The sequence below is a fragment of the Peromyscus eremicus genome, chromosome 6, assembly GCF_949786415.1.
Source record: "Peromyscus eremicus chromosome 6, PerEre_H2_v1, whole genome shotgun sequence".
Lineage (NCBI taxonomy): Eukaryota > Metazoa > Chordata > Mammalia > Rodentia > Cricetidae > Peromyscus > Peromyscus eremicus.
In genome coordinates, this window is record NC_081421.1 from 33,722,117 (window position 1) to 33,745,714 (window position 23,598).

The 23,598-nt window shown below is 36.6% G+C and overlaps 1 protein-coding gene across 4 annotated transcripts in view; it reads left to right on the plus strand.

Moving 5' to 3' along the window:
• Window positions 1–22,605, plus strand: part of Atp11b (ATPase phospholipid transporting 11B (putative)) — a 99,820-nt gene extending 77,215 nt beyond the window's left edge. The window contains exons 23-31 of one of the 4 annotated variants that reach the window (XM_059265357.1): window positions 776–835; window positions 2,728–2,855; window positions 3,723–3,861; window positions 5,285–5,350; window positions 5,796–5,899; window positions 7,288–7,453; window positions 9,340–9,425; window positions 16,856–16,986; window positions 21,570–21,683. In XM_059265357.1, coding sequence (XP_059121340.1) covers window positions 776–835; window positions 2,728–2,855; window positions 3,723–3,861; window positions 5,285–5,350; window positions 5,796–5,899; window positions 7,288–7,453; window positions 9,340–9,425; window positions 16,856–16,958 — 852 coding nt within the window. In that variant the 3' untranslated portion in view covers window positions 16,959–16,986; window positions 21,570–21,683. Of the gene's footprint in view, window positions 1–775; window positions 836–2,727; window positions 2,856–3,722; window positions 3,862–5,284; window positions 5,351–5,795; window positions 5,900–7,287; window positions 7,454–9,339; window positions 9,426–11,822; window positions 11,947–16,855; window positions 16,987–21,569 lie in introns of those variants that run through there. The other 3 variants (XM_059265358.1, XM_059265359.1, XM_059265356.1) reach the window with 3 other exon arrangements.
• The last annotated feature ends 993 nt before the right edge of the window (window positions 22,606–23,598 follow it).

Sequence of the window (23,598 nt, forward strand, 5' to 3'; positions counted from 1 at the left end):
GGGTACCATGTGGTAAACTAGTAAATGCATAAGCCTCTTAGTTACAGAGGGTTTATTTGTATAATAAAACAGATTATAATGTTGAAATAATGTTCTCTCATTGGACCCTTCCAAGGAAGGTGAGATTCAGTGGAACGCATGTTGATCCCCTGCTAATAAACATTTACTATACCAGAATAGCTTATGTTGTATGTGTTCCTGTAATTAACAGTCGCACACTGATAGAACACAAATATGCATATTACCATGAAATGATGCAACAGTTGTCTTCTAGCCTACTGTTCTAGCTTTCACTTGTGATATGAGTAGTTTACATGTTTCTGGAGAGTGATGGGGATGGGGCTCTTCAGCCTTGTTCTAGCTTCACTTCTGATATGAAAAATATTGAGATAGAAAGATGTTATGATAGTCCACTTACATGCTTTAAATAGTTTGGCAATATCAAATTATATAGCCCTGAAATATAAGCAACTATTACATATTATAATATCTATGATATGAATTAAGAGTTAAAAACTTATCTTTTATTGCTTGGAACTGATGGGAACTAAGAATTTTCATTGTAATGTCTATATGATTCCTTAAGCAGCTTCTAGACATGATTTAGTAAAATGAGAATTCTATTTTCTCATTTTCCGTAGCCAGTCTTTAGAGAAAGTGCATCTTACAGTATCAGCTGAGAGTCTGTTTCTGGATACTTTAGGAACCACTTTAATACTTCTTTCTCTTTAGTTATAAGTATTTGAATTACTTCCTATTTTGTCCTGTTTTTCAGAATGTGTGCTTTATCACACCCCAGTTTTTATATCAGTTCTACTGTTTGTTTTCTCAACAAGTAAGTAAAATAAGTAAAATTTGTGTTTGTCCTTTTAGAAAAGTAATGTGTTCAAATCTTGACAGGTATTTAAACAGACTTCATTTTTTTTTTATTTGTTATGTAAGTAACTAGGTATATTTACTTAATCCACTTGATATTCATAATATTTATTCTGACTTTGAATTTGAGATTACTGTTAATACCAAAATATATGTTAATTGTGGACCCCCTTTTTTTCAAACTTACATTAATTCTCTTCATTTATTTTTTTTTTTGTGTGTGTGTGGGGGGGTGTTTATTTATGCAAGGTTTTATGTAGCCCAAGCTAGCCTCTTACTATGTAATCAGGGATGATTTTTAACTGGTGGTCCTCTTGCCTCTACTTCCCAAGTGGTAGGATTGCAGGTGAGAGTCACCACAACCACCTCTCCAGTTAATGTATTTCTAGGTGTTGAATTCCAGTCAAGGACTCTTAATAACTGACTCACCTTCCCAACCTTGATAGCCGCGCTTTTTTTTTTTAACCTATTTGTGGCATTTCTGTAGAATCGATAGCAAGTCAGACCAAGGAATTAATAGAGGTTCACTTAATTATTTTGATTCCTGATCCTGAGGTTTTAAAAATTTGGTGAGAGCCTTGGTGATTTGGTTCAAGGATTATATAAATCTCACCTCAAAAACTGGTTTTATATTATTAACCTTTTCACATAGCTCACTATGGATCTTAAAATGATTGCTACGTTTTTTCTAATCTATATTTATGAGTTAAATTTGTGAATTCCTCTTCATAATTGCTTTTTTCCCCTATTTACAGTACAGAGCTTTAACTTTTAGATGGCTTCATAGACATCGATTACTAGCAATTGGTTACCTGAATTAAATACTTTAATCTAAGATCATATGACAATAGGAACCTGATATATTTTGACTGGGTTTTCAAAGAGACAGTATTAGTAAGTGTCTTCATTAGAGTTTATATTACTGTGATAAAACATCATAACCAAAAGCAACTTGGAAAGGAAAGCATTTATTTCATTTTACAGCTCTCAGGCCACACTCCATCCCTGAGGGAAGTCAGGGCAGGAACTCAAGGTAGGAACCTGTGGCAAGAAGTGAAACAGAGGCCATGGAGGAACACTGCTTACTGGCTTGTTCATTCATAGTTGCTCAGCCTGCTTTGTTATACAACCCAGGACCACCTGCCCAGGGATGGCACCACCCACAATGGCCTGGGCCCTCCCCCATCAGTCATTAAGGCAATACTGCCTACAGTCAATACTATGGAGGCACTTTTTCATTTAAGATTCTCTTCTCCCATGTATGTCTGGTTTGTATCAGGTTGACAAAACCAATCAGCACAAAGACAGTAGGAACAGTGTGTGGACCACAGGTAAACAGCAAAAGCATTAGTACCAACAGTAACAACTAGAACACTTGAAAGTAAGATGGTATCATCGAGGACTTAAGCCACTTTAAAAGAAAAAAAAATAGCTTCCATGGGAAAAAAGGAGGTTTCAGTACTCTAACCAGTACAGAAGAAGGTAGGTGGGAAAATGATGTGTTGTCTGTCAGAGAACTACCCAGGATCCTAGGATGCATATAGGAAGACTGTAAAACTGTATCACACGGACCAAACTGGAGACTCATGAGATGGAGATCCAAATTACTTCATTATGAAAAAACAATCTAACAGCAAAATATTTCAATCCCACAGACAACATAGATCTAGGAACAGTATAGGTTTTGTACTAAAACAAATCACATTGATTAATTGAAAGTCTTTAAAATGGATTTTTGTATGAATTTTAAAAACTAAGGTACTTATTTTTAATATTTCTCCAGTATTACATGTGCAATAGAAATATATAATTTATAATCTCAAAATTCCTCCAATTTATTTCTCTTTTTAGACACTATATGACAGTGTGTACCTGACTTTATACAACATCTGTTTTACTTCCCTACCTGTTCTCATATACAGTCTTTTGGAACAACATATAGACCCTCATGTATTACAGAGCAAGCCTACCCTCTATCGGTATGTATTTTCCAGTATTGGATGTGTATAGGTAGTGTCTTGGTATAAATACTAAAGCATGATTGCTGCATGGCATGAAGTTTTTCAATATTAAAGAGAAATTTCCATAAATTTCTGGTGTTTTTAGGAGTAAACACTTCCACCCTTGAACTGTTATACACAGCGTTCTATTCCGTGTACACAAGAGAAGTTACTCATTTGTTAATAGTATCTAGAGTTCCTAAAAAATTGTTTATGTTCTACTATTATATAATTAATTAGTGTTAATCAAAGTTGAGTGCAAGTGAAGGAGAATAGTTCCTGCTCTTTCTGGAACTACCCCAAACCAAGTAATCCTAGAGCTGTTGAGCCTGTCAGGTCCAACAGTGATCCTCATAAACTGTTGTAGGGACTGTAGAAGTGCCAGGTGCAGACACAGACAGTTATGATGTGGAGTCGCTTGCTCTTGTTTACCAGAATTCCTAGGACAGTCTGTTATTCGCATAATGGTTAAGTTCTAAAATGAAGATAATGAGGAGCCTGGGTGCTGACTCCAGCTTGTATCTCACTAAAGAGATTGTTATGGCAGAGTGACTGAATAAGAACAGAATATAATACACATAATTCATTTTTTTCACAATTATACTGAAGTACTATGCCTGCATTGTGTTTTATTATCAAATGAAATGGTACTAGAATTTATTATATGAACTCTCCGCTGTTACAAAGATACATGCTATTATTAGAAATGGTTGTTTGCAAATAGGTTTATTTTTATGCTGATATTTTTTAGCCATCTTGAAATTATATTAGTTCAAATTAATTGTCTAGAAGATATAAAAAAATGAATCCTAATGTGTTCCTTTTTCTTTTAAAAAATAATTTTAGGGACATTAGTAAAAACAGCCTCTTGAGCATTAAAGCATTTCTTTACTGGACCATCCTGGGTTTCAGCCATGCCTTCATTTTCTTTTTTGGATCCTATTTTCTTGTGGGGAAAGATACATCTCTGCTCGGAAATGGCCAGGTAAAAAAAAAAAGAAGAAGAAGAATGCTTAAAAATGTTAACAATGTTGAAAAAAATGTAAGCTTAAATCACTTCTCCTTAGCCTGATCCTCCAAATGCCTCTGCCTCACCTGTTGCTGAAGAGGATGTCAGTGTGGAAAGAGGTGGTCTTTATGAGCTTAATCCTCACCCTCAAAAAGAAGTCACCAAATGTGACTTATACAAGCAAAATGCTGTCTGCCTTCTTTCTAGGGAGATGTAACATAGCATATCTTAAGGAAAACCAGATCCTCAGGATTAGGACATGTAGTTTCTACCAGAGGTCAAAGTTGCCTGCTTATATCAAAGTACTTGCCACCATTTCCTTGAAGAGAATGGCACTCCTGGATTTTAGTTGTTACCCATTGATTTTTGGAATTTCTAAGTCTGCATATTTCAAAGATTGAGAAATAAGCATTGGTTTAATATGATTTCTGCATTTATATCTTCTTGGTAGACTACAAGCTGCCCTCAAATAAAGGAATGTTAATTGCTGTTCCATTGTTGATAATCACATGTATTTACCATTTACTTTTTATGTACCAGAATCTTTATCCTTTTTGCATATTTTATAATTTACTAACATCTGTGAGACTTACCCTCATTTTACAAATGATGTGAGAGTCAGGGAGCTTGAATAATTTGTCGGGTAATCACTGTTAGAAATGTATTTGTTAAAAAAACAAATTGGCCTTTTGCATAAAAGTCTAAATGTCAGGATTATAACTGCTTTCTTTGTAAACTAAATTCATATAAGCTGCATACTTATGGTCTTAATATGGAAATAAGATCTTGATAGTCTTGGGATTCTGTGTGTGATGGACTTTGTAAGTTTGGACTATAAAGACCAAAAATACTTCTGATTGACATTACTTGCAGTCACATTCCATTTTTATGTGGAATCATTTGAAGAATAGTTCTGTTAGCCATTATTTTTTTTTATTTCAGATACTGGTTTTAAGTTTAAATATAATTTTTTTTTTTTGCTTACTAAGGTTTTCTATCCAGATACATTGTAGCAAATGTTCTGCTATAACTTCTGGTTAGAAATGTTTCAGAAAAATAACTGGTGAAGCAAGGTTTTATTATCATTTTTACGGGGAACAGGAATAAAGCAATCACAACTATATCATCCTAATTAAAAACAGTCTGTGATTCACAGTTTTGAATTCTGAACTGTCTTTTGATTTCTGGTATTATCCAAAGGGTCATTATCAAGAATAGTTACCATAATAAAGCTTCATTATTTGTCCTCGTACTTACAACTTTATTAATATTGTCAGTGTTCATGTGTATATCTGTCTTAAATAATTCAGCTAATTTTTTGTAAAGAGTAAAATTACTTTTACCTTACAGTGAGATTAACCTGTTGATATATATAAAACGGTCTGTTCCTTGTATTTAGATGTTTGGAAACTGGACATTTGGTACTTTGGTCTTCACAGTCATGGTTATTACAGTCACGGTAAAGGTATGATACCATGTGAGAAACCTGTACACACTTTGTATATCTCATTTACTTTATCTTTTAGCTATGCATGTAGTTTCCCTTTTGCTTTCACTAAATTTTAATCATTCATTTATATTTTGCTATAAATTCTCCTTCCTGTTCAAAAGCTTCATATGGTTTTGGTTGCAAATCACTGAAATTTTGCTTCACTGTGTATCACCTAAATAACACAGTTTATTTTGTACCATAGAATTGAGGTAATGTCATCACATGGTATTTCAATTCTGCTTTCCCTCAGAAGGAAAATATTACATTATTTCCTATGAAGACTCTTTTATTAATATTATATCTTCTAAGGAACTATGCCATGGGGATAGGAACTTCTAGACATCTATAATTGATAAGTATAATTCTTAAGTAAACTATTATTTTATATTGCTAAGACACTTATTTTTTTTTTTTTTAGATGGCTTTGGAAACTCATTTCTGGACTTGGATCAACCATCTCGTTACCTGGGGATCTATTATATTTTATTTTATATTTTCTTTGTTTTATGGTGGAATTCTCTGGTGAGTGATTGCAGTATGTCTTAATTATGTTGATTTAATATAGTGAACAGTTATTGTGATGGGTTCCTTGATAACCAAATTCTGCTCCTAATAGTTTTTAGACACTGTGCTGGTAAGTTCATTCCTTTGAGTTGATCTTCACAAAATTCCCACTGTCCTCATTTTTCTGCATGAAAACTGAACCTCACGGACACAAAGTTGAAAACAGAAGAAAGCTAGGCCGTAAACTATTTGTCTGACTTCATAAGTAGTGTTCTTTATACTAACCATTATTACTTTTAAATTATTTTCTCATGTATGTAATAAGTCATGCAAACCCTTTGGCTTTTTATTGCTTAATAGTATGCTTCATCTTCATTAAGTGTAGATCATTAGCAGGCTTTTTGAAAGATTGATAATTATGCTTCCCTAAGATGTTTTTGGTAAGTGTTGGTAAACTGATACCTTTCTTTTGGAGAGCATATATATTACAGTGTCTATTGTACCTTAGGTCCACTTAGCAGGCAAAACTTTCTCAAGGTAAGCACGAAGAACTTGAATTGACTGATCATTACCTTCCATAAAAGGATCACAGAAGAGCACACTTATGCATACTGTTTGTCTGTAAACCTTTCCCTATTCGTTTCCATATTCCCGTATAGTCTCTTGAAGTTGATATATACAAAACCCCAAAAAGAATGCCTTCATAATACCATGATCTAGCATCTCTGAGTGTGTTTATAAAGAAAAGCCTAGCTTTCAGTCTGGTGGTGGTGGTTGTAGTGACACCCCTGTGGATAGCAGAGGACAGCTTTATAGCACCATTTCTCACCTTTGACCTTGACTGGGTTCCCAAAGAAAGCTCAAGTTGTCAGACCTAGGCAGCACATGCTTTACCTGGCTGAGCCATCTCATTGTCCCAGTTTTGTTTTGTTTTTGTAACCTGTAAAAAGTATATCCTTACATACTATTTCTTGTTCTCTTATTCCTATAGTCTACATTAGTCTATTCTTCATTATTCTTTTAATAACTTTCCAGGAAACTGGGGTTAATCTAGTTAATAGCTTGTCATTTCCCTATTAGTAAAAAGGTATAATTGTTAAAAATTATTAAACTGGATTTTACATGTTAGCACACTCAATCTCATTAGTTTATTTAAGTTCTTCCAGTTTCAATTTAGAAAATTTTCCTGACACTCTTAACATTGTTATTTTTCAGTTATTTGAGTTTTGGCAAAGTCTTGATTTAACTCTTTGAATTTTTATTTCACTTGTTTGTTTCTAAAGCAGCATCTCCCTGTGTAGGCCTCAAACCCAAGGTTCTGCCTACTCTTCCAAGTGTTTAGATTACTGGCATGTGATACTGTGCCCAGCCAGTGTCACTTTTAATGAGACTATCTTTCTTTGCAGGCCGTTTTTGAGCTCCCAGAATATGTACTTTGTATTTATTCAGCTCCTGTCAAGTGGGCCGGTGTGGTTTGCCATGCTCCTCATGGTTGTTACTTGTCTAGTTCTTGATGTTGTGAAGAAAGTGTTTGATCGACATCTTCATCCAACAAGTACAGAAAAGGCACAGGTAGGCACTTTTCATACTCAGTAACTCTTTAGTCAGAACAGTTAATGATGGGTAACTACAATTACAAAGTTCTTTTGTCAGAAAATTCTTATTTCTATATCAAAGAATTTTCCAGTATTTTTAAGTGTGATACTTTTAATTTTTTTCTTTCTTTTTCTATTAATTTTTATAGCTGCTAGTATTATAATTTAAATATTTAAATATCAAGCTATCAAGTTATGTCCAGATGATAATAATACTAAATCTGCTTCAAATGCCACAGTATTGCATCAGCTAGCTATGACTAAGGTATATAGCCATGTCCTATTATTATTATTAGCAGACATTAACAGTATGCTAATGCTCAGGGATATGATATTTGGGAACTGATACTGTTTCAGCCACCACCTATGCCACTAAGTAGCACTAGGACTTTGAGCCTTAATTTCTTCATTGGTGAAATTATGATAGAAATATCTTTCATTCCCTTTGCAGTGAGGATTAAAGGAAAGAATGTTTAAGCACAGTAAATGCTAAAGAAATGGTTCCATTGGTCACATCAGCATTTATTTATCATTTAGTTAGTTTGGCAATATAATTCTAGTGAATGTGTATTTGGTGCAGTATAAAATGGTGAGGATGAGAATATTACTCTGACATACTGATTTCTAAATGGTGCTGAAAAAGTTACATGATTTCTGTGGCTACCTGTGTATATATGTGCATTAGCAGGAACAGAATATTATTTATATCTGTATCAGAAAGATTTATCTTATTTTTAATCTTCAGAAGTAAATATATATAGTCAAAGTATTAACTTTTAATATGTTTATTATATTTGTTTAGGCTTTTCAAATGAAGATTTTGTTTTTAATTTTCAATTATATATATTTGTATAGAGGGTATGTGCACATGAGTTCAGGTGCCGTTGGAGGCCAGAAGAGAGTATTAGCTCTCCTGGAGATAGAGTTACAGGTGGTTGTGAACCACCCATAGTGGGTACTGGGAACTGAACTCAGTTTCTCAGCACGAGAAGTATGTGTGCTCAGCCATTGCTCCAACCTCACTTTTCCTGACTTTTATGGAGGATAGTTTGTCTCACACTGCGGTCTATATTACATTTCCCCAAAAAGTTATGAGTAACAAGATATTAACATTTATTTGCATTTGTCCTTAATTGTTCTGTGGTTTGAAAGCTTCAAGTGTTATTTTCATAGGGATTGCTTACTGATCCAAAAGGTATGATATTACTTATGTTAAAAAAAAATACTCCATATATTTGTTTTAACATAAGTTAAAATTTATTTTAAAAAAGGAATTTACACTAAATCATTTTATCATCTATGAAGTCAGAATAATTTTCCCTTTTTTCTATGTAAATTAGTGTCCAATAATTAATGAGACGGCTGGTTGTTCTCATTTGAGAAAAGGAAGGAAAGTTTTACTTCCATTCATGGGTCTTCCAGCCTGTTGCTGTTATGTTGTGTTTCTTCTTCTCTTTTCTTTTTATACTGAGACAGTATGTGTCATTTATATCACAAATGTGATATTATTCCTTTGTTGTAAGCAGTAATCATTTCAGCTTCTACTGTCACTTCTGGTTTCAAATGATGAAGAAATGGATACTAAATTTTCAGATGCCTCATTGTTTACCAAAGATAACAAGAAACGTCACATCAAAGGGAGGGCTGCCAGCATTCATTCTGAGTGTGTTTTTCTTCAGAATAAGAACTTTTTTTTAAGGCCAGCATCCTACAAATACCAGTTGTATGTGTACCATGCATATTTCCTGATCTTGTGGGAACAAGTGTTTGGTATTTACAAAGCTTGTCCTGTGTCTGTCTCCCAAATGATGAATACAGCTCACTGACTTGTGTGTGTCCCATCCCTTTTCTGTCCACTTATAGATGTACTCCAACACAGTTGCTTTAAGTGACGAGTTCATCGCACTGCAGCCTTTGTCGAGGGCAAGGAATCAGCTGAGCAAACTTAGGTAGAGTAGGAGTAGAGCCTTGCTAATCCTTGTGCATGCCAAAGGTCAATTAAATAATACTCAAAAGATGGGCAGATGCATCAATAAAGAGTCGAGCATTTTTGTTAACACAGCTCTGTCTCTAATTTGACCTTAATTAATACATATATTAAAATTTAAAAGTGATATCCATTCTTCTTCAAGAAGAAAATTCGGTGGAAATTGAACATGAGGACAGAGAACTGTACCTTGTTGCATATTTTTACACCTATCTTTTCTAGCATAATTCTAATGCTTCTGCTTGTCATAGTCATATGTAAGAATGCTCCTGCATGTTGGGTAGTTAAAAAGTTATCACAACATTTAAACCTAAGTTGTAATCACTTGGAAGTAAGAATTGCCCGTTTTTTGTCTTTTTTTTTTTTTTGTCTTGCTTTAATCTGTGATATAAATAATGTGCGTGTGTGTCTTTGTATACTATGATGGCTGCGTAAGTATCTCATCTTTGCTGTTCTTTACTGCATCTATAAATTGAAATGTATATTTTATATATCTTATATTTAAGTCTATCTCCACAGCCATGCCAGTTTGGAAGTTTGCAAAAAACAACCACTAATCTCAAGATGTCTTTTGATAGAAGGAAATGAAAGCTGAAATCCTAGAACTTTTGATACTATAACACGTCATATATATATATGTGTGTGTGTGTGTGTGTGTGTGTGTGTGTGTGTGTGACATATATATGTGTCATATATATATATATATATATGACAGTTGTTTTTTTTGTTTTGAAACAGGGTCTCTGGCTGTACTGGAACTCACTATGTAGACCAGGCTGGCCTCAAACTCTCAGAGATCCACTTATCTCTGCTTTGTGAATGCTGGGATTAAAGGCATATGCCACCAGCCTGGCAATTATGTATATTTTAAATTATTTTTAATTCTCAAAATTTCTAATTTATGTGTATTCACTTTATCAAATGAACAGCTTTGACATAATACCATTTAACCTTCAGGTGAGAGAGTATGAATTTATAACTTACAAGGTGTTTTAAAGTCTTACTAACCTTTTTATGTTTTTATTATTGGCTTTAAATTTCTTCAGATGTTTTACTTTGAATGATAACTATAATAATTATGCTATTATAGCAAATGAGTGGTAAGAAAAATAGCAAATGAGTGGTAAATCATTTTCCATATTTACAAGATCTAAGTGTATATCCCACTTTTATCAATAGCTGGTTTTCTATAATCAGTGGCTCTCTATCTTATATTTGAGGATCTGCCAATAGGAGAGTTTATTATACAAAAGAACACTGACCAGCTCTTGTTAAGGGAAGATAACTTGCATTGTGATTAACCATATTGTTATGAATTCGTAGTTTTACATATTTTGGCTTAAATCAAGCCCCCTTTTAAAAAGCAATACTAGACATAAAAGAGTGAAGAAAGGAAATGGTATTATAATATTGTAATTAACTAGTAGCATTACCATTCTTCTGAAAGATGACCATGAAAGCAGCTCTTTGGGTCAGGTGTCACAGAGGAAGGACTACTACTCCCCTCACAGCTGGCCTGAGTGCTGGTACTACACTCTGTCCTTCTCGTGTGTTGCTCTGTACACATCCCAACATGTTCTCCTTCCTAGAAGTCTAGGTTTGTTACATGGATGCTTTTTATACTGTTAACTGAAAATCAGCAACAATGAAAAACACTAAGAAGCCACTGCTCTCAGCCAAAGCCAGACAGAAATAGGGTGACCTTCCCTGGGCTGGAGAGATGGCTCAGTGGTTAAGAGCAGTGGCTGTTCTCTCAGAGGACAGCACCCACCTGGTGTCTCACAACTGTTTATAACTCCAGCTCCAGGGGATCTAACACCCTCTTCTGGCCTCCACAGGCACCAGGCTCAGGCTCATATATGCATGCAGGCAAAACACTCATACACATGAAAAATAAATATTTCTTTAAGTTGACATTCCCTGAAGAAATATTTTAACTTAATTTTATTAACCAGTGAATCATGCCCTCTTTCCGCATTTGCTGTTTATGGGCCACGTGACCCTTCTGCTCTCCAGTCCAGTTAAAAGTAGAGCAGTGTCCTGAGTGTATGGGTGAGAAAACAAATGCTAAGGCTTGATGGCACTTAGTTTTACAGAAGAAATAGAATTTAAAGAAAACTTAGTTTTTACTAGACTGTGTGCTTCTAAGAGCTTTGCACTCATGGCTTCGTATGGTATGCTTTGCTGTATTCTCCAGAAGCTCCTTGGCTCTTTCTGTCCTGTGACAGTAACTGTGCTGTTGTGTGAACTTTCGTCTGTGCCTCACAGATTGTAGCCCCACCCTACTGCTTTGATTTTAAACTATATACTGTGAGAGTATTATTCTAATATAAGACTTACTGCTTTTCTGTCCTTCTAGATGGAAGAAGATAAGGGTTCAGTCGGCTCAGCATATGAATTTGCTGAAAGCCAGCACAGAGGGGAGGACAGTAGGCACCTGCTAGCTGAGGTGCAGCCAGCAGGACAGTGGTTGCGTGCACTAGGTAGTACTTTGCTGGGCCTTCTTGGGGACTCTACACTGCATTCTCATGCTTGGGGTATGCCATGGAGAATCGGCATCACATTTCCATTTCACTGTACTGATTCTTCACTGTTCCTTGTTCTTTACCTTGTTTGTACCCCATAACTTTTTTATGTTTATCCCTGAATTTCTTATTCATGTTTCTTTGGATTTACAGTGATAAATCACACTTCACTTCAGATTCTATCATAGTAAGGTGTTTTCATAGCCTGTTGTCTTACATTCAAGAAGTTATTCCTTTCCACTTCTTTTGAAAGTATGTCATGCCTTATCATTTTGAAATCATTATCCCCTTTGAAGTTGTAATTGTGTATTTTTATGTGTATATTTTAATGTGGACACTGAATTACTGAAGTCTTCCTCTCTTTGGAGTTGAATAATCAAATGAGCAAGTGTGCTTAGACTGAGTGACTGGTTTTCCACTAACTGGCATTTAACAGACTTGTCTTTTTCATACATTTTCATAGATGTAGCTCTATAAAAACATTAATTGTTGAGGCTGCAGATGTCTCAGTGGTTAAGAATACTTGCTGTTCTTGCAGAGGACCTGGGTTTGGTCCCCAACACCCACATGGTGACTCACAACCATCCCCAGGCATGTACATGGTACACATACATAGATGCAGACAAAACACTACATGAAATAAGTAAATCTAAACAATATTAATTGTATGGGAATAGTTTACTCCTCTTTTGAAGAATAAATCTAAGCTACTTCTAGATATAATTGGGATATGAACAACATTTTAGTTTGTAGTACTTATAAATCCTACCACCAGTAATTGTATTTTTCCTTACTTGTCATTTTATTGTGATTTCTGTTGAAGAAGGTGCTGTAGTCCCATCTGTAATAAGCAAATAGAGGAACCTGAAGACAGAGCCACCTAGAATATAAGTCTTTCAGCTTTATTGTAAATCAGATCATGGAACATATGCAATAATTTGAAAAAATAGGAATTATCCTGTGAGACATATTTTAAAGTTAGATCCCTTTAGTGGATTGCCCTCAATGAGGGCAGTTAATTGGATCTCAATAATTAGTAGTAGTAGTAGTAGTAGTAGTAGTAGTAGTAGTAGTAGTAGTTAGTAGTAAGAGTAGTAGTAGTAATTCAGAAGAAATTTAAATAAATTCTGAATTTTCATTTTGATTTGATGTTTCAAAAGATCATAGTTAGGTGGCTGGAGATGTAGCTCAATTGGTAGAGTGCTTGCCTAGCCTGCACAAAGCCTTGAGTTCAATCCCACCACTGCATAAACTAGGCATGGTGGCATATATCTTCAATCTTAACACTCAGGATATGGAGTCAGAAGGGCCAGGGAGGAGTTCAAGGTCATCCTTGACTACATAGCAAGTTTAAGGTCAGCCTGGGATGAATGAGACCTTGGACTTTATAAGTCAAGTTCCTCCTTTTCACCTAGGACATTTTAGTGTTTAACAAATACTGATGCTCTTCCTTACCCAAACTATAAATTCCCAGCGTATATTGTTAAAGAACCAGTTGAATAAAAATATCATTTATATAGAAGGATTCTCCAGTCTCCTTTGAAACTAGTAATAAATCAGTTGTTAAAATATTTATATAATAATCTAATCTTTCATTTATTTTAGTTTTACATGTGTGGTGTGTGTGCATATGTGGAGTATGTGTGCATGTATATGGGTGTGTTTAGGCATGTTCATGTGTGGAGGCCCCAGGCTAATGCTGGAGGTCTGTCTCCACTTTCTCCAGCAGGGTCTCCCTCTCACTCTCGCTCTCGCTCTCGCTTTCAGTTTAATCTGGCATTCCCCATTTCAACTGGTTGAGCTAGCCAGCGTACTCTAGGAAAAAGAGCCCTGTCTCTACTTTCCCAGTACTGGAGTTACAGACAGGCTGCCACGCCCAGGACTTTCCTGTGGGTTCTGGGGCTCCAGTGCAGTCTCCATGCCCACACTGCAAGCTCTTTGCCTGCTGTGCTCTCTCCCCAGCTCCCAGTCAATATAGTTTTAAATTATATGCTTATTTTGGTGTTGAAGTGAGGCACCATGTGTAGAAAGCTCCCAAGCCAGCATGGAGAGATTTCATTTATGTTTGTAAATGTCTTTCAAAGTTTTATCATTTTGGAGTTGTTTGTGTCACTTAGAGGGAAAGAGAACCGAAGGGTGATTGATCAAACTGTAAGCTGGAAACAGGTTCTGGATCCAGAAGGATGGCCAGCCATCCTGAACCATCCCCAACTGCTGTATGAGGAAATAAAGCTCTTGCTTGTTCTAGAGAATTTATGATTCTTAACAAAATTTGAAATTCAGCAATAATTTGTGATCTTTGATTTCACATCAAAAAGAAAACATTTCTCTAAAAGCAAACCTTAAATCTTTTTTTTAATATCCTGTCCATCAAGTACCAATACTGTTATGCTTGTGATAAATATGAATTCTTAAAAGTATAATATGTAATGATATATGGAAAATAATCCCTGATTTTAAAAAAGTTGTTAGGTTTAATAGTTACAGGGTTAGTTTGTCAAATTGCTCTAAAGTTTTTCTTAACTCTGTCTCTACCAGATCAGAAACACTTACCTCATACCCAGTGAAAGTCTTTGGAGGTTAGCATTGAGTCACCTTCGCACTGTGACTCACTGCTACTCTGACCTTTCACCCTTTCCTTACCCTCACCTCACTAGATGAGTGCAGGGTTGCTCCCTCTGAGAACTGCCACGGTGCCTTCTTTTGACTTTCAGGACTTCTACCATTCAAGGGATGTTCCAAAGCAATAAAAAGAATCCAGAGAGATTCCTGCAGTTGGAGTGAGATAGTAGTATTTAACCTGAACCATGCCCATGGGCATGAACAACACCTTCATCAGCTGGTGTGGAGCATAGAGCAGGGCAATCCCATCAGGAAAGAAGCTGGAGTCCAGTGCTTTGCCTCAGCTTGAATGCGTGGGAACACAGGAGTCAGCAAAGCCTAAACTGAGAACTGATGAGAACCTGTTGCCTAGGGCAGGATTACCCAGACTCCTTCGTTGTACATTTCTATTACTTCTGTGGTAGTGAATGGGTCCTGGTTCTTGGTACATTGGGTGGGATAAGGGAGCAGTTTCTGTCCAACACAAAACGGATTCCATGGAGTGTGGGGTATGTGTGTGTGTGTGTGTGTATGTATGTGTGTATGTGTGTGTTTGCGCGCGCGCGCGCATTTTTTTTGTATTGTTTTGGTATCTTTTATCCTACTGGTTTTTGCTTCTTTGTGGGTTCTTTTTGTTTTTTGAGAGAGAGAGGGAAGGAGAGAGAGAACATAAAATTGGGTGGGTAGGGCGTGGGGAGGATCTGTGAGGAGTCTGAGGAAGAGAAAGAACATGAAATATATTGTATGAAGAAATGAAGTTGATTGTAGAATGGTGGGCTCAGGCTCCATCAGTTGAGGCTTATGCACAGACTCTAAAGTCTGTTTGAAGCTTTGTTGGGTTGGTGTTTCCCAAGCTCCCTATTTGGCCATAGGAAATCCTCTCTGAACTGTTTATGCAAATATCTCACAGAACACAGTTAAAGCAATGGTACATTAAATAGGTCCTGAACCACGATATTTTAATTAAAGAATATGTGAGCTCTGCTCTCTCAGTGCTTCACAGGGCCCAGCGTTTGGGTGTGACAGGCGCTGGGCAAACAAGAAACCCTCTTCCACTCCCACCACTTGGAATGAGCAGGGGCTCCATACATGGATCTTGTAGAACTCCACCATTTGCTTGCTTTCAGAATATCAGGTTATTTACATTTCACATGTGTGTCTCTGTCCATTGTGAGTTTCCACAGTGTCTTCTGTTACCATGCCTCACATGGCACAGTGATTCCCAACCTTGTAGATGTGAGCTTTACCAAATTTATTTCATTCTTATTCCTGATACAGGACATTATATACATAAAGGAAAATAAATTCAAAAAAGTTTTTTAACTTGCACTCAGAAGGTAGAGGTAGATGGATTTTGTGATTTCAAAGCTAGCCTGGTCTACTCACTGAGTTCCAAGCCAGCCAGGACTACCTAACGAGAGCCTGTCTCAAAAACAGACAAAAAACAAAACAAGAATACTCTTGACTACCACAACCAAGGTTGGGATTCATTCAGCCACATGGTCAGACCATTTACCCTCATTTTAATAATTAAAGTTGCTAGGTGTATGGGTTTGGATTATCTTGCTGAGCCTGTTTATGCCTGAATCAATATAAATCTTAGAAATTTGATACATTCAACTTTAAATCTTAATAGTACTACTAACTTGCCTGACAAATTTTGATCCATGTTCCACCTGCTCACCATTAGAATGATAACTTGATAATGGGCAAAGGTGGTATCTTAGAGTTGTTCAGCACAACTTAAAACCTTAAAAGGTAAATGAGTATGGAGTAGCTGTGTTGAGTATTTGTTCATGGCACATAAGAAACACTACTAAAGTTCTTACTAATTTGTTGATCTTATTCTTACCAGACAATGTACATCCTGCCAGGTTTATTTCCCAGTCTTCAAGATAGTTTATACTCCACTGTTCTCAGTTGCTGGACATTTGTTCTTTAATCATAACTGCAGGAACATTGCACCTAAGCAAAACTCCAAGATGAATTAGAGTTGTAGTTGACATAAACCAATTTACCATAGCAAATTATTAAGTGGCAAAATAATAAACCTTTGCAGACTTAAATACCTATCTACCCATCTTTATACCATTATTTAACTAGGCATCTGATTATGATTGTACTTCAAAGAGTTCTGTATATTCCATATTGTAGTAAAACATGTATGTTTGTATCAATCACTTTCAGTTTTAAAATACTTATTTTGATTTCTTAATGGTTTTGTGAAGTCCACATCTATGAATAACTAACTTATGTTCTTCTGCAGCTTGCTGAAGCACGTTCAAGTGTCAAGTGCTTGGACTCCATGTGCTGTTTCCCAGGAGAGACCCCTTGCACATCTGTTGGAAGAATGCTGGAGCGAGTCATAGGAAGGTGTAGTCCCAACCATATCAGCAGGTGTGACATTTCACTGCATAGCCGTTTGTACAGACGAGTGTCCTGTAAAGGGACAGAAAGAGCCTTGCAGCTGCAGATACCAGGGAGTCCGCTGGTTTTACCCAGTGGAGGAGGGAGCTTGCTGTTGATTAACTCTTTGTAGTTTTGTGATGTGGTCCTTTGACTCAAAGGAAGAGAAGGCATCTTTGAGGAGACTTTTCCATCCAATGAACAAAATAGTGGTTTTCGTCTTTGTAAGATGCAGTGAATTGGAGTGTGTGTATGGTACTCTTCCCTGGAGTACTACTTTAGTCATTATTAGTTTATCTACGCTCCTGTTTTCTTCTCTGCTAGGTGTTTGGTTTTTGTTGTTGTTTTTCCTACTGCTTTTTGTCATTACAAAAATAACCTCCACACTCAATGTCAAACACTGTTGCTTTCCTTATTCCTTACCTTTGTTTTCTAAAGCTAGTCAGTGATCCAAGGCTACACAGGAAGGCTGTTCTGTTCCATGCTCCTTCCTCATGTCTGTAGTGAAGTTTTAAAAGGAGTTTTGATTTTTAAGTTTCTTTGATTTGGCATTTATTGTCCAACTGTATGTTAGAACAGATTTTAACAATGCTTCTAATATTAACTTTGATAAATTATGGATCAGAAGAATCTGGGGTTTTGTTTTGTTTTGTTTTTCCATCCATTCTGAAGTCGATTTCTTAATTAGATTTATCACAGCTTGTTTTTATGGATCACAGCCCAAAATTTTATTTAAGGGTAAAAAGCATTTAAAATTCTTTCTTTCTTTCTTTCTTTCTTTCTTTCTTTCTTTCTTTCTTTCTTTCTTTCTTTCTTTCTTTTTTTCTTCCTTCCTTCCTTCCTCCCTCCCTCTCTCTCTCTCTCTCTCTCCCTCCCTCCCTCCCTCCCTCCCTCTCCCCCCCCTTTCTTTCTTTGTGTGTTTTCCTAAGATGCAGATGATTATTAGGCACTAGAGAGTGACATCGCCTTTGTGCTTACTCTCACACCGCTTCCCCAAGTCAAAGCAGCAGCACACTGGGTATCGGCAAAGGTTGTGATTGACACACCAAGGTGCTAGTTTCCCTTCTCCCCGTGTGCCCTGGGAATATTCAATCAGTGGCTTAGGAGAGCCCAAGAGTACCCTAAAGAGAGAAATGAAGTGGGCAAGCATTGTTTTTGCCTTTTGGAAAAATTACTTTTAATATTTGGTTAGCTTTATATTTTGAAAAATAGCAGGCATGACATCACTCATATAACATGAAATATAGTCTCTTGTGAACATGTTCTCAACTCACTTTGCATTTGGCTTTGCCATGACTTGGTGAATACACTGCCTGTGGCTTCAACCCTCATTTGTCCTGACTTGAATATAACATAGGATCCAAAATATTTCTGTGATGCAATAGTAATTTCATCCTACATGAACGGATTGCTATGAACAGTAAATGTACTGGAATATTGGTATCTTACATACAGACATTAAAAAAATTATAAGATAGTTCTATAGTGTTCCTAGGTAATAGTTTTACCAAAAGATATTTCAGAAGGGTCTTACATTATTGTTTTATCTATTGACATTCTTTCTTGCTTGGAACCTAGATAGGGATTAGATTAAGATAATATACTAGAACTTCTACATAGTTTTTACTTTTAATAGGAAGTTGTCTTTGATGGTGGTACACATATTTGCTAGTGATTAAAAAGACTAGAATTAATTTTAAATGGACCTTTTCCCCAATTTTCTGTATATTCTTGCTGTCTTGCTATCAGTTGTGTTCTGTGTCCCCATTCTTTGTACCACTATTTTTCTAACTGTCCCTGCTGGAAATCTGTCTGCCTGGGAGTTACTGGATTTATTTTAGCATGTCTTCTTAAAGGTGATTATTACTGCAAGTATTTCTGTTTACTCAGAATTATACCATATTCATTTTCTAAATTAGTTTTTCCTAATAAAATGTTCACTTTAGTCGTTAATTCTTTGTTTGGCAGGCACAGTGCCATCAGCATCTCAGGTTGTACCATTGGCTACTGTTGCCATTTTCTCCTCATTGTAGCTAAGCAATCCAAAGAATCTGGGCAGATTTTCCTGCAGTACAGAGCTGGTTGCTGTTTTTCAAAGGGCTGTATGACAGTTGCTGTAGCCTATCAGCATTGTGTGAAACTCCTAACAGTCATAGTTTCTACGTATTTGTATGAAATAGTTTTAGCATTTCTGTTTTGATATGGAACAGCCACTATTCTACATCTGTGTTTCATGTCCAGTTTGAAGGGATAGGTCAAGGCTGAGCCTTCCAGTGCAAGATGTGGCAACTTAGGACTGCTTTACCACTAACAGTACTGAGCATATCTGGAGATAAAAACAACTTCCATATGGCACATGGGCCTGCCCACTAAGTTCTGCCATCCAGACACAAAAACTTGGTGTGTTTTTTAACTGATGTTGTTAAGGCAGCATATTCTATGGCAAGCTCAGTTTCCAAGGGAACAGCATGGTGCTGTGCCACATGTATCCTAAGGAGCTATACTTCAGCAGTGACTGGCGTTCTGTGTGTACTTCACTTGCAGTTATAATGAGTTACCTACTTGTCATCACAGGTACTTGGGAGTTTGAGACAGGAGGATCTTATTTTGAGGTCTGAGCCACCTCATGAGCACTCTCTCTCATACACACACACAAAGGGGGTAGGGAACTAGCATTGTGATTGTCTTGTTTTCATTTCCTGTTGATGTGGTAGACTCTGTGACAAAAGCAGCTTTAGGAAGAAAGTGCTCCTTCTGCCTCCTAGTTAAGGGCATAGGCCATCATGGTAGGGAGTCAAGGGAAAAGAAGCTTAAAGCAGCTGGCCACACTGCATCCATAGTCAGCATAGAGAGACGAATGCCAGGGTGAGGGAAGGAGGACACTCTTAGTTCAGCAGTGTCTCAGGTGTTTAATACTCTGTCAGAGTGAATGCATGTGTGTTTCAAAAAGAGGAAAAACTAAAGTACACTACCTAATGAATTTGTTCTCTGTAAGCAGTGGTTTAGAAAGAGGAAAAATTAGTGAGAGATTCTTGCAGATTAATATTGGACATTCGACTTCATCGGAGTGTAGGCAGTTAAAATTAAAACAATACTGTTTCCCGAATACTCACAAGAAATATTCATATTCTTACTTTTATTCATTTTCTTTATAATTGTTAGCTGCCTCCTACCTGCTAGATTGAGTTCTCAGTGATTGAGAGAGCTATAAACAAGACTGCCCTGAAGTCAAGGTGGAAGGTCGCAGGCTTCTGACAAGCACGAACACAAGGCTGTTAGCATTGATGCTCACTTTGTCAGTGTGTCTGCTAGCTCACAGACCTAAGTGACATACAGAGAGTCATTGGGAAACAAGATGCCACATACAAATGACTCAGGGCTTCTAGCTTTAACCCTGTCTAAGGGAGGTGGAGGCCCTGGCAGGAGCTGCGTGCTGTGTGTTTAAAGTTACACGCTTTCTATTTTTATAAAATTCCTTGGTAAGTCTGCTAGTGTTGTTGGGCTAAGGGCATGTGTTTTGAGCTTGGCAGACCGCTTGTGGAGTTGTTACTTCATCTTCAGTTAATTCAGCTAATTCAAAGTGACAGCTGCAAGTGAGCTATTATATATTGAACTGCTTAACTTAAGGCCTTATCAGTCAGCCAGTAGTTACCTTTCCAGACTAGTAAAGAATCTGCAAGTGTCTTTGATACCTTCTGATGCTAACCATTTATGACATTCATGCTAATTAAGCTGAAATTCTTAGAGTAGAATTTATACCCAAAAGTGACCAATTGTATGAATGCTTCGTTCCAAGGCTTTTGGTAAGTAAGAACTATTTTTTTTTCTGTAATGTCAAAACAAAAATTGACTTGGTTTTCAGTAAAATTGAATGTATGGGTTATTGTTTTTTACTCTTTGCCAGTTGTGTGTGTGTGGTGTATGTGTACATTCCTGTGTGTGTGTGTGTGTGTGTGTGTGTGTGTGTACGCACACGAACATGCAGGAACTGGAGGCAGGTGTCAGTGCCGTCCTTAGTCATTCTCCACTGTGTTTGAGACAGGTCTCTCACTGAATGCAGTATTTGCCATTTGGTAGGGCTGCTCACCAGTGAGCTTGTGGGACCTGCTTGTCTCTGCCCCACACTGGCATCCCAGGCTCACACAGCCATGCTCAGCTTTTTTTGTAGGTGCTGGGGTTCCAAACTGAAGTTGTGTTTGCATTGCAAGCCCATTATCAGATCCCCAGCACCCATCTCTCTAGCACCCGGATGTGTATAATTCTTAGTAGTAAACTTACTTTTCACTAGTTACTAAGATTTCAAAAGTGCTATGTTTACTACCTGTAGAAACCGGGGTTAATTTTTGTATATGATAACTAACTATAAGCATAATTTTTCTCAAGCATTTATATAATCTAGAGTAGGGTTTATTGCTAATTTGGAGAACTCCTTCGTATTTAGAAATGAATCAGTGATTATTTTAAACTTTAAATTGTATTTTGGTCCTATATTTTAGGTCCTGGTTTTTGGCTTGTTTGTTTTTCAACTAACCATGGATTGTGATGAGCCAAACTTTTCTCTTTGTTACTTTAAGGTTGTGGAGTGCATCGGATCCTTTCTATACCAATGACAGGAGCATCTTGACTCTCTCCCCAATGGACTCATCTACTTGTTAAAGGGACAGTAGGACTCTGTGGGGACAAATTCACCGGTCCTCAGATTTGGGGTCATCATCCTATAAAAGGCCACGGTGGCTCTGAAGTTACTTTCTGAAGTCTCTGGAGGAGTTGGGAGCTTCTTGAAGTTCCACGGGAAACAGGAAGTTACAAGAACCCTGCTCTATTCTTTTTCATTGGAATGTGAGCATACTAAAATTTGGGAATAGAGATACTTCCAATCTCTTTGACTGGTTTGTCCCTTCTGCTCATGGGACTCCTGGTGGCATTGCAGCCTTTGCTGGGGCCACTATACTTTTAATATCAAGGTAGAAGAAAGGGGTAACTCCTGGGTATGTGTATTTTTAGGATTAGTGTGGTTCGGGACTCTTCTATTTAAATCTGCTTCTGTAAATTATGCTAAAGATTTGCCTTGAGAACTCTATTTTTTTTATTAGATTATATTTGAAGCTTTTCGTGGGGAAAGTTAATGTGAATATTAAAGAATTTTGGTCCTTCAGTGACCTGTGTTGTTAATTCATTAGTGCTTTTTAAGTCACAGAGCAAACTGGGAGAGCACGTTTCTAAGCCTTGTCTTCTGTAGTATAGGTAGGAAGCTTGTACTGACACCAGACTTCTTTACCAATACTGTAACACAGCCAGTGAAGCTAAACCCTACAAGTGTGAGAGGAGTCTTACATCTCATGTCCAAGTCAGAGCTAGGGCCATCACTAGACTTTCAATTGGTGTTTGCTAATATTTTTGTGGCCAACTATTTAAATCTGTAGTGGGTCAATTAGATACCATTATCACATTAATTTACTGAATCTGTCTTATCTTTTGCATGCTTCAACCTGGCTAATATATTTAAACTGCCCCCCCATTACCCACTCCCTCTCCAAAGACTCTGTTCATAATTTTATGACAATGTTGTAAAGTTCAATTGTATCAATAAAAAAACAAGTTTGAACAGTATTTAAATATTGCAGATACATTTAATTAATACAAATTAACATATAAGCCATAAAATCTTTCTATGGTCCACTGTAAACCAGCCTTGAGAATAAAGGATTGTTGTTAAAAATCTTTTTTTTTTTTAGGTTATTGTATGTTATCTAATTTAAAGCAGACTGCTACAATAAAGTGAATTATGCTTATAGTCTCATTGTAAGGTATAGTATCAAGTATGATTGTTGAATGAAAATGACACAAAGTTAAAAAGGCTAAATTTTTGTCAGCAAAAATGAATTTTATCAGCAATATGTTAATATGCTATGGATGATTAATCAGATACATATTATTCTTAATTCCTTGAATCTCAAGTTTTAGTTTCCAGATGATCTGTCACTGAGACTTCAGTGTTACTTATTTTATGTAGGAGTAGTGTATTAAGATTTGTAAATGATTATGAGAGAACTACCACCTAGCTCTAAGCATGTGATTCTGTACACACCTAAGGTCATAGAAAACAATGCAGTGAGGCTTTGTCAGTTTCTCTCAGAAGCTGGTAATTGCTCAAAGGCTTGTTCTGCAGCCCTCCGGAGCTCATTCCTCCTCACATGAGTGGGACTTCTATCCTGGGCTGCTAAGGCAAGAATCACAGAGGGAGAATGAAGATTGCCTGTGTGCAGATTAACTGTTTGCTTATCTGTTTCACTAGTGCAAGATATTATCCATGTTCTCTGAATATTAATTTTCATAAACAGCCCTTCTTTAATTTACACATTATAGAATTATATTTCTGATGACCTGTTATTCTGGAAATACCTTAAAGGGATAATACTCTTATTCTCTTATTCATGATCTAGAGATGAAATATTACATACATATTCAGTATAATAGTTGATAGATAATAAATGCTTTAGCCCTTAGAATATCTTAGAGAGCATACATGCAACAAAGTGACATTGAATAAGCATGGTTTACCTGTCTTATGGTGTTGATTATTAACAAAGGACTGCAAAGTCA